This window comes from Dreissena polymorpha, chromosome 4 (genome assembly GCF_020536995.1).
Source record: "Dreissena polymorpha isolate Duluth1 chromosome 4, UMN_Dpol_1.0, whole genome shotgun sequence".
NCBI lineage: Eukaryota > Metazoa > Mollusca > Bivalvia > Myida > Dreissenidae > Dreissena > Dreissena polymorpha.
Genome location: NC_068358.1, coordinates 128,314,297 through 128,326,447, shown reverse-complemented (window position 1 = coordinate 128,326,447; position 12,151 = coordinate 128,314,297). Strand labels below are relative to the sequence as shown.

General features: G+C 38.5%; 2 protein-coding genes across 3 annotated transcripts; both read left to right on the top strand.

Annotated features, from left to right (window-relative positions):
* The first annotated feature begins 441 nt into the window (after positions 1-441).
* On the top strand, positions 442-5,413 carry LOC127877305 (uncharacterized protein y4mH-like). Of its 2 annotated transcripts, XM_052423014.1 has the most exons (7): positions 442-564; positions 1,395-1,630; positions 1,859-2,016; positions 2,188-2,235; positions 2,470-2,583; positions 3,020-3,086; positions 4,370-5,413. In XM_052423014.1, exons 1-7 carry the CDS (start codon positions 540-542, stop codon positions 4,556-4,558), a joined length of 837 nt encoding a protein of 278 aa, XP_052278974.1. In that variant the 5' UTR covers positions 442-539; the 3' UTR covers positions 4,559-5,413. The 2 variants fall into 2 exon arrangements, with proteins under 2 accessions (XP_052278974.1, XP_052278975.1); XM_052423015.1 differs by lacking the exon at positions 2,470-2,583 and having other exon boundaries at positions 525-564.
* A 114-nt stretch (positions 5,414-5,527) lies between these two features.
* LOC127877303 (uncharacterized) lies at positions 5,528-7,379 on the top strand. Its single transcript, XM_052423005.1, has one exon. It carries the CDS (start codon positions 5,528-5,530, stop codon positions 6,467-6,469), a length of 942 nt encoding a protein of 313 aa, XP_052278965.1. The 3' UTR covers positions 6,470-7,379.
* The last annotated feature ends 4,772 nt before the right edge of the window (positions 7,380-12,151 follow it).

The window sequence follows — 12,151 nt, the reverse complement described above, 5'->3', positions numbered from 1 at the left end:
ATGTATATTCAACCATTACAGCAGTTATAATCGCTTTAAATCTAAACACTTGTTCGTCCTTTACACGTCGTTATTGACCTATTTTCGCGTAGATAAAGTGCATACTCCTTACTTATCTACCATAAAATGTAGCATATTCATATTATTGTATGTACATTCTATACATAGATGGTGACGTCACTACGTTATTGTCAACTCTATACTTAGACGCATCACATTCCCCTGGTTTGGGGAATTATGCCTCCGCCAAAATAGTTCTGCGTAGGCATGAAAATGTTAACAATAAAAGAAAACCCGTTTTTAGTGTGTGTTTAAAACGGAATGTTGTTTTAAGAAATGTTATTCAAGTATGTTTAAATGTGATTTTGAATCTCTATTAAGTCTGATAGCGATTTACAGAAGCACGATTACCTGACCTACTTTCGCTTTCACTTTTTACTCGTAAAAGAAGTGCTACCCACAATTCCTATCGCGTTAGACCGGTGTGTACACAATGATTGTATGCATACACATTTCATAGACACGTAACATAAGACAGAATGGACTTTGTTGATACACATTTTCGTAAGTACACTTATTTATGCTCTCATATCCGTTCGCAGTATATTTAACCACTAAATGTAAAGCTCAGAAACATAAACATGATACTGTGATAGACTGTTTGCAAAACTAATTGTGTCTTATATATCTACAGCGTATGTGCACTTGTTTCACAAGTTTAATATCCGGCCTTGCAAATCATACATGCCGATGGAACGGAGTATTTATATTAAAAATTGCTTAAGTATTTAAACATATTCGCGAATAAAGGTCAGGTCATGTTGTCCAGTGATATTTTTACATATTTTCTCATATGAGTCCTGGGACTCGATAACTTGAAGTTGCAAATCTATGAGTCCCCGAATTGAAAGAATAAGTCCAAATATTAAGCGATTTTATTTGTTGAGAAATTTGATGCATTTTTGGGACTCACATAATTCGAAACTTAGCATCCCCAGAGGTTTTTGTGAGTCCAGGACAAAAGGACTCGCAGGTAAAAAAATCACTGGTTGTCGAGCTGTAATTAAATAAGTTATAACTGCTAACTGACGATTCTGGTATTGCACTTAGTTTGTACAAATCAGTGCAAATTATGCTATTAAACAAATCCAATAGTGTACATACCCAATACTAAAAAAAGTTATGAATCCTGCCATTTCGAATTGCAAACCAAGAGGTAGTATGTATCTGTTTCGGCCACACATTTGCTCGCCCATTCACGCTCATGTTTATTAAATTTGTTCTCTTCGTGGCGGACTGTTATAAAACCATAATAATTTTATGAGCAAGATACTAATTGAATTGTCGATGATTGTTATGACGTCGACACCGTGCCTATGTTTGAATGTTTATAGACAACTGGGCCTTGGACAAGTTTCCGTACCCCTGGCCCACGGCGGACATGTCGATCTACAAGGACTACTACCCGTGCGGCCTGGAGAACGCCGTGGCCGACACGCCCGTGCAGCACGCGATATTCGTGCAATGCCTGAACTGCAGCGCCGAGGAGGCCGAATGGGTCATGGACATGGCGACAAGGCACCCGATCATTAAGGGCGTCGTAGCAGGATTAGATCTCACCAGCACAGCGGTACACATAAGCCCGGCAGAACTGTGAAATAACATTTTAAGTTTGGTTACGGTATTTGTCTTTACTAAAATCATCTTCACATACCGAAAATATAATCTGTTATAAATCCGTTAAAAATAGCAACGCGATTTGAAAATCACGACTATCACAATTATCTTCAAATGTTTTGCGCCTTTTGTTAAGCAAAGTCTGTGGGTAACAGACAATTATCATATTATCTGTGTTAAGCTCGCAGAGACCATAAACAGATTGAAGCCTACGGGGTTCCTGAAGGGAGCACGTCACATCCTGGATATGGAGGCAGATGATTGGATAACTCGTGATGACGTCAGCAGGGGTCTTGAAATCCTGGCCAATCATAACCTTACGTTTGATTTATTGGTTCGGTAAGTTAGCATGATTTGAATGTTTGAGTTTGGATTTTTGTGTTGTCTGCGTTTTTTGGCGAAGATTATTCTTACTTTATTATTACTTTATATTGATGTGTGTTAATCGACGTAACTCTTTACCCATTCTAGATAATTGTATGATACATCTAACCGTCACTATATTTTCAGACCAAGGCATTTACAGTTTATTCCACAGGTTGTGTCGAAGCATCCTAGGTACGATTGTGAAAAAAAGTTTTATCGAAGTTTCTGTAACATGTGTATACCGGTACATAAATTACACACACCAATTGTGCAGAGTGTTTAACTTATTATTGTATGTAGAGTTAATTATGCAATACAGCTAGGAAATATTGCATTTTATAAACAAGCTTGCGATGTGGTACCTTTCGACGTTTCCTTACCCAATTAATTGTGGTTTGTAAAATTCGCACAACATTTTTTTCGCAGACTGCGGTTCATAATTGACCACATTGCTAAGCCTAATTTCCACGATGGCAAAATGGGCGGCTGGAAAGATGAAATGACGGAAATCGCACAATTCCCGAATGTGTTCTGCAAAATGTGGGTATTGACCAGGTTTATACACGTCTATTGGTTGGAAACAGCATTTTTTTAAGCGACAATAATAAATAACGTACGTTATTGTAACCCAAAATTTTATTACTGCTCCGGTTGTCCGAGGTCTAAGCTTTTTCTTCCGCCCTCAACAGTTAATAATACAGAACTTCACTAGAATTACCCTACGCTTTGGCAAAAATCGGAGGAGCTACAATGACCCACGTTGTCCCAAGCATGTTCAAAACTTTCGTAGCGCTTAAGACCCCGATCACACTGTCATGACCTTTGCTGAAATTATCATTATTTACAAAATCTTGATGAATAGGGGTACGCGTCAACAAATGCGCACTCGGATCTGTGCGAGTTTGAGGAATCTTTGCGAACCCTTCTCGATCTGTAGATGGTCCGCGTGGTAGTTCAGCACGCTTTCATACTGCAGATCTGGTCTAATATCGGAGCAGAGAACTGACACGTGGAGAACCATTGACTACAAACCGTTTATTGAGGTAAGTGGAAACCGGCCAAATTCGAGCCGCGTTCTGTGAAAACGGTTCTTCATGCATGTGCGTAGTTTTTTTCTCAAGATTTTCCGGTGTAGTTCGTACAGTCTAATCAGGGACGACAATTTCCGCTTTTATGGTATTTTTCGTTAAAAGTAAGTTTCTTCTATGCTAAAATCCAGTTTGGGTGGAAAGTGTCCTCCCTGATAAGCCTAAACAGACCCGGTTTGGGTGGAAAGTGTCCTCCCTGATATGCCAAAGGAGACCCGGTTCGGGTGGAAAAATTCCTCCCTGATTAGCCTGCGCACAACACGGTTTGGGTGGAAAGTGTCCTCCTTGATAAGCCTGTGCATACCCGGTTTGGGTGGAAAGTGTCCTCCCTAATAAGCCTGTGCAGACCCGGTTTGGGTGGAAAGTGTCCTCCCTGATAAGCCTGTGCAGACCCTGGGTAGAAAGTGTCCTCCTTGATAAGCCTGTGCAGACCCGGTTTGGGTGGAAAGTGTCCTCCCTGATAAGCCTGTGCAGACCCGGTTTGGATGGAAAGTGTCCTCCCTGATAAGCCTGTGAAGACCCGGTTTGGGTGGAAAGTGTCCTCCCTGATAAGCCTGTGCAGACCCGGGGTGGAAAGTGTCCTCCTTGATAAGCCTGTGCAGACCCGGTTTGGGTGGAAAGTGTCCTCCCTGATAAGCCTGTGCAGACCCGGGGTGGAAAGTGTCCTCCCTGATAAGCCTGTGCAGACCCGGTTTGGGTGGAAAGTGTCCTCCCTGATAAGCCTGTGCAGACCCGGGGTGGAAAGTGTTCTCCCTGATAAGCCTGTGCATTCCCTGGGGAGAAAGTTTTCTCCATGCTTAGCCTGTGCAGACCCGGTTTTCACAGAACGAAGCTCAATTGTGTTTATGGAATTCAGCTTAACCGGCATTAAAAGTGGTGTGTTTATAATGTGTGTGTTTTGATCCCAACGTCATTCGTGTCTATTTTATCTAAATCAATTATATATAATAAAAGCACTGACGCAACCAAATGCAATTGCGTCATCATAGACATTCAAACATTCAGATGTACGTACCTTGAAAAATGTCACTGTAATACGTATTCATTAAAACAAGGCTTTTGAATTTAGTTAACCCATACATTCGAAAAGTACCCATTTTTTTAAAGTAAGAAAAACACAAATGAAAATCCATATGTAATACGTGTCCTAATAGCGCGAATGCAATTATTGTACAACTGCATTGATTACTTGACATCCAACCTCTCGCACATTGACCATCATGCGCAATCTTTTGCAGCATGTGCTCTCCGTGTTCGGGTCAGAGCGGTGCGTGTTCGGGTCGGACTGGCCGGTGTTCGAGCTTGTTGGCGCTACCTACCGGGAAAGTCTGGATCACATCCGGGCACTGCTCGCGCACCTGCCGGCCGGGGACCAGGCCAAGATATTCAGGGACAACGCCGTGATGTTTTATAACCTGAATATTTAACACTCTTTAAAATCGAAAAGTGTTGTCACTGATTAACCTGTGCTGACTGAACAGTCTAATATGGGACAACACTTTATGCACATGCATTGCGGTAAGGCTGAAACATACTTAGCTCTTTACCACTCAGATACAAACTGTGACGCGTGTGCAGTCAACTAGAAAATCATATTGAATTTCAGACCTTTCTTACTAGATTCAAGTTTTAAAGGCTTCATTTCCAATCATAAGATACAGATGAGCAGCAGACAGAATACAGCTTGAACAAACTGCGAATTTCTCGCAGGCTTTTGTGTTTGTATGCTGTTTGCATGTAGCTATGTTCATTCGCTTCTGAGCTTGAAAGGGCTTATGTTCACTCCTTGAATCAGTAGGGAGACCCAAATATGATTGAACGGTTACCGGTATTCCAATTTAATAAATAGCGTTGCTTGATCAACCGATCTTACAGCTGTCCATGCGTCTGAATACGCCACTGGCGGGCCGCCTTGGGAATAACATGTATAGACGCCTGAATATATCCAGGAGAAGAATGCCCACACTTCCCATTTCCGAGACGCTGAAGTATGGATCCGCAGATGTTTTGTTTTGGCGAAGTTATATCGTGTTTCTGTTTAACTCGTTCATATAGAATTTAGTGTTATTGATAACTCTTATCACTGAGTGTTTCAGAAAATAGTATGTTTTATTACAAAATAATAATGATATATTTTCTCCTTAGGCGAAAAAAGTGGATGAATATTATTGTGTCATGTGGATAAAATATAAAACAAACTTGATGGTATTTAAAATATTACTTGTTGACACTATTTAAATATATCATCACAAAGATTACGTTGTAAAAAATAAAAAAGTAAATAACTAAATAGATTACGTGTTGGTCTTTTTAAACCGCTTTTCTATACACACAAAAACTAACGACGGTAAAATATTTCATATAAGCGACAAATATAATGTGTTTCCATAGCAGTGATGAAGATTCGATCTGGAAAAGTCAAACATTTCTACTTTATTGGATTATTTGCCATCGGCGCATGCGGGACAATTCTGGCGATCTTGGCATTGGCCGTAATATATCACCGCTCGGAGTCCAGGAAGGCATATCAATATTCCGTCGTGTCAAGGGAATTTGCCGATTTTCTTCATTATCTGATACACAATGGCAGCGAGGAAGAGCAAATGGAGACAATATCGCAGCATACAAGTATTGCAACTATATCGCAGTCTTTCTGTGATACCAAAAGGCAAAAGATTTCGGAAGGTGATCAAGATATATTAAAAGTTTCCCACAAACGGAGATATTCGCGTTATGTCAACGCCATGAATAAAACGGAGCTCCGAAGGATTTTGAAAATATTTGACACATTCATACACGCATGTACAGAAAATGGGCTGACGTATTTTCTCTACGGCGGATCTCTTCTGGGTGCGTATAGACACGGGGGTGTGATACCATGGGACGATGATATTGACGTCATGATGAATGTCTCCGAAAAATACCGAGCCTTTGAAATACTTGGACACGTTCCCGGATATGATATAAGTGCACCGAATGACTTTCAATGGAAATTTTATGCCTCCCATCACAATAACAACGTTTATTGGCCATACATCGATATATTCTTTTTCGAGGAAAACTCTACTCACATTTTCGACGTCTCATCTAAAAATATCTTGTATACCTATCGAAAGGACGTCGTTTTTCCTCTCCAGCGGTTACCGTTTGAAAATCTTCAATCGACTGTTCCGAAATGCCCGAGACGATTTCTTGAAGTCAGTTATGATATCGAGGTCTGTGTTGCAGCAACGTTTTCACACAAGCAAGAACGCGCAATGTTTGCCCACCAGTCCATTCCTTGCGAAAGTCTGGTGGCTTTCTTTACATTTGTAACAAGGTCTGCTTGTATTTGCTAAATTGTTGTAAACGAATAAGCTTTTAAGCATGGTTAAGGTCGCAACCTGCGTCACACAGCTACGCCGAAAAGAACAAAAGCAAAACCAATCAATGATGTTTTATTTATGCATACCTTGTGCTTGAACCAATCCTATTGTTACTGAAATACTGTGTATTGCCATTCTCAGTAGGCGAACGTCCGCTTCAAATCAACTTTAACTGACGGCTTAACAAGTCGTAAACGATTGTTACTGAAAGTTACGTACTAGCTAGAGATGCAAAACTCGTTAACTAGTTAGTTTGCATGTTTGATTAGTGTCCGTAATAATTTCTCATAATCATGTCGATTTTAACGTTGAAATATCTTGAGTACTTTCTGATTGGTAAAGTAATTAACATTCGATAGTTTGAACATTGTTGTTTTATTCACACGTTTTTCATCCTTCACTTAAGTGTGAAGTTCTCAACTGGCGTATGGATATAAAAAATAGTCATGCATTTCGATATTCATTTCCTAAAAACGTTAACGTCAAAGCTGAGGAGGCCTCTAAATTGTACAACAGAAGTACAAGGCTTGTCCAAGTCGGTTCGTATAACTATGGCCGCTGTTACAGTGACATTATTGGCGTCACCCAAGTCACATTTTAGGCCGAGGCAGTCTATGAAATGCCTCCCACGGACATTGTTTTAACCTAGAATGACTCCAGTGTTTTTATAGGACATAAAAGCGTGTTTGTACAAACAATGGCCCGAATTATTTACGTTATATATACTAGCTAGTAATAGTATGTACCTAGTAAAGAATCAAGTAGTTGCAATTGCACCATTCATAAATGTACGCATATAACGTGTAACACCGACGGATCTAGAAACCTAAGCAACTATTAAATATCAACACACACTTTTCATTCATTTGCGTTATTTTTGTTTCCAGACTTTTTGTATATGATTGAGTTGTGTTTTTCAATAAACTGAAGTGTGAAATTCGTCTTTCCAGTCTACGAATTTCGTCGTGCCTCATTCTTTATGACATTCAGACAGTAGTTAGCAGTTTAAAGAATCGCAATTATTCACAATGTTAAAATCTCAATAAAATTAAATGTTCGCTCCATCAGCTGTGGTAGTATAGAATTGTCCGACTGGAAAGGATTTTAATGACACTACCATTAGTAGTAATACGAAAAATAAACACTTCAGCGTTTTATGTCTGGTCGCCGAAGAAACGGTGGCTGACGTGACATTACAAGGAAAAGTCATTTTCTACATTCTATAAACTGTAACTGAAGAGCAAGAAACATGTACATATAAAGTAATTGAAGACATTTTAGGTAAGAGTTAGCGGCCATGCAAAAGAGAAATATATAGTCAACAAATTAAGAAACAAAAGAACGAAAACATGACGCAGTCATATTCAAGCTTACGTGGTACATTTAAGTAAATGTCGAACACTAAATAAACTATACACCCTTATGTAAAAGCAGTAATGCAATGGTCATCTGACCATATTTAAGGCATATATACAATGTTGGCAAACGCTTGCTGCGCGTAAGAAAGATATAATAAAATATTTCCATAAAAAACATGTCATTTTGTCACGTTTTTCACATAATAACATACTTGCAATACCAAATTTCTAGTTCATTTACTAAAACATATTTATGAATTATAAGTGAAACAAATTGTTGTTAACCAAATTTATGAAAAATAGTATAAAAATATAACTTTTAAATACAATGTTGAATATGATAAGCAGGTTTTCACATTTGTCTAGCCTACTTTAAATACTATTAATATTTTTCATTTATCTAAAAATATGTTACAGCTAAAATCTCAACACAATATAATCATTAAAACAACTTTACTCATACAATTAAAGCAAATGTGCAGTAGATACATCTATAAGAATGCTTATCATTGTGAAAATGGTTAGTTCAATGCACTGGCAACACGGTATACAATAAGTTTGATCAAGATACATACACGAATATCAAGTTGTTTACATTTTTTCTTACAAGAAAGGATCCCTTTTCAGTGTTTCTGGTGTGTTATATTTAATAATACTCTAACATTATCTTCTACAGTAGTGCAGGTTTCATCTGGTGTCAATGAATTTATGAACAAAAAAGAAAATAATGACCTACAACGCCCGAGAAGAAAGTGGTCTATAGGGCGAAAACATGTGATTATTTACTCTTTTTGAAAGATTTCATCAGAATAGGTTCATGTATCACTGGAGTATATGTTATTTTAGTTCTGCATAGTGTCCCAAACTTAATATAGAATGCTTATATGAGGAATTATTATTTGACATTACCCTTCTGACCATTTCAGAGAGTGATATGTCCTTAAGGTTCTTTGTCACTAGAAAAAGATTATCTGCGCATTCTTTAAGAGTTCAAACTGGTAGATTCGGTAGAAAGAGAATACCAAGAAATGAGCGATGCTGTAAATGTTGTAATTCCCTTGATATTGAAGACGAGTACCATTTCACTCTTATTTGTCCTTGTTTTAGCAATATTCGTAAAAAAATATATTAAGAAACATTATTATGTACGACCATCAATGTCCAAATTTATTGAGCTATTGCAAACTAAAAACAAATCTGTATTGATTAAATTTGCAAAATATATTAAAGAAAGCTTGGAAATAAGAAACGAAATTATAAATGTTAACGCAAACTGATCATCCTCTTTACATGCTGTGTTATGTTATATTGAAATGTCCATTAATTCGTGTTTATATGTTATACTGATATACTTGATGTTATAAATTGTCATATAATAATATATGTATATGATGATGTACTATGTACACATCAAATAAAATATCTGTTCTGTTCCGATACTAAATCAACAAAGTCCCTATCCGGATTTCATGTACAAATTTCATGCAAGCCAAGTATCCTACAAAGTTCCATTATCACAGACACTATGTCAAATAACAATTGCAAATTGGCCCATATTGCAAAACTATGAGGTGCTGTCTTTTATTCACAAATTGCATTTGAAGTCACAATTCAACTCTATAGACAGTTCTACGCCAAATAGATTCACACCCAAAGAGAAATTGCACACGTAAAAGTGCGGTGTTAACTCCGCTCACGAAGGGTTAGGGTCATGAGTAAGGGTTAGGGTTAGGGTAATGGTAAGAGTAAGGGGTTAATTGATGTGAAATAGATAGTAATATCTATTTGGTATCTGTTATTTGTGTCGTATTTATCTGGAAAACAATGTCACCCATGAAACATCACCAGTAACGACAATTTACATATGTCTTTACGAACCATATTATTCCAACACCCCAATGTCACATTCCTGATGATTGTTTAGAGTCTTTCTAACATTTGCATGTTGTTCCAAGTCTTACATGGGCCCATGATTCAGTATGTCAGCCTCATCTTCGATTAAACCCATGGTCAGTATATCTGGACCATTCTCAATAATCCCCGTATTCAGCGACAATTAATCATCGTCAGATTGTTCATCAAAACGAACACATAAAACACGATCACTTTCTTCGTGAAATTGTCAGACACTTGTATAACCGAACTTTGGAGATTTGTCATTACACATGTCATGTAAAGATTCCGATACTTCGGATATTATTCAGCCTTGCAGATTTTGAATCTAGCTTTTACCATCTGTATTTCTGTGTACTACACCCACATTTTTTCGTACGAGGCATCCTGAAAGATCAAGAAATGAGTGCAGCTAAATACTTTCATTAACATAAAGTATGCTTGAGGGGCATAAAAGTATTAACATTCAATGCTATCACGAAGTTGGAGAAAGGCCCACTCAGATGTATAAGAGCAAACAGGGGAGCTGTTGCAAGCTCAGACCATAAACTTGTTATATCAAAGCCGAGAGTCAAGATTGCAAGTGAAAATAAAAAAGGAATGAAACGAAGTCCAAGGTATGACATTTCAAATCTCAACACAGAGGAGACTCGACGCTCCTTCATGCCGACTCTTAGAAAGTTTGCAGAGGAAGCACGTCAATCAGCACAGGGTAACGATATGAGAACCCTGTACAACAGTACAAAACAGCAAACAGGACGCAAATGAAATACAAACAGGCCAAAATGAGCTACAGATGGGGCCAAACAATCAGGCAAGATGAATAGGTGAAGAGAACACTTACAGATGATACTCACCCCTGTTACAGATCAATCCCCGATAGCAGGACCCATGCTGGTGATAGACTCTGGACACATCACCAGACAGGAGATAGAACAAGAAAACTTTAGAATGGTAAAGCCCCAGATCGAGGCAGAATCGCACCAGAGGCGTTGAAGGTTTCACCGAAAACAACGGATGACTTAACATTTTATTTTCTGCTGTCAGTTTTTGGATGAAAAAGGGGTGCCACAGGAATGGAGGAATGGGTACATTGTTACGCTTTCCAAGAAAGGAGATCTGAGCGACAGCCAAATATGGAGGGCCATTAAGGTATTGTCCTACCAGACAAAATACTGACGCGGATCATTTTAGGAAGAATACAGGATGCATTGGACCCCACCTTGACAGAAGAACAAAAAGTTTTCAGACTAGGACTGTCTTATACAGACCAGAAACACATTGCGTATCTTCATCGAAAAGGCCTTTGATTGGCGATCCCCGCTTTATGTCAGGATAGGACAGTTGTTTAATGGATCCGTCGACATAATGGCATCCCAAACAAGATTATGAAAATTATACGCAGCATGTACAATAACACTGTTTATCACGACCCAGTTGACCAACACTAACGGGGAAAAATAACAAAGGGAAAATTATTGTAAAATAACAGGCTCGGCTATCATTGCGTGTTTAGTTATACGGAGTGCAGATCACGTGCCTTTGTAGGGTTCCCAATTAAACGTTGATGGATCTAAACACACCGGTAATCGATGCTTCTTTTAAATAACTTTTTTAAACAAGTTTTCTTTAGAATTTCAACGAGTGCATAAATCACAGCTGTTTTATTATATATGCTGCTCATGGCATTTTGAAATACATCAGAAGTACTTAATTTAATAAGCATATGTTCTTGTTCAAAACAATATATTTACTTCATAGATGTATACGGTTATGCTTCACGCGACATCAAATTTTGTCACCGAGTTCATCCATATTCAACTTCAAGGATATATTCTTATCCCTTGAGATATCCGCACGAACTGCAAAAAACCTGTTTTTTAGGCACTAAAGATTTTTGCAAATGTATTTCAATAACATGAGATATTTGCAAAAATAAAGTTCTTAACGGTGTATTTACATTCTGTCCAGTCCTAGTGTAAGCCCCTGAAAACCCCGTTGCTTCTGCACCCTATATCTCTTGCACGACGGTCACATTATATTTGTATGTGATAGCAAGGAACGACAACTCTGCGTGGAGATTGCTGCACCCTGTCTAACGGAGAGGATTTGATTGGGCTGTGCTGGTTCCAGTTTAATCTCTGCGTTGTATATGACCTGCATGACCCAATTATTTTGTGTAATGTAACCCTCAACCTACAACAACAACAATAGCTGCAGAGCAATCGTCAATCTGAACGCATCGGACAGTGGGCTACATCACAGACGATCGCCGATATGGCGGAATTGTCCGAGGTGTCCCGATTGAGCAATCGTGATACATCGGCTATCTCGGATTCCTCCGTATGGAATGAGTGATGTATTGGACGTCATCATTGATGACGTTCATTCGAACGAATGATAA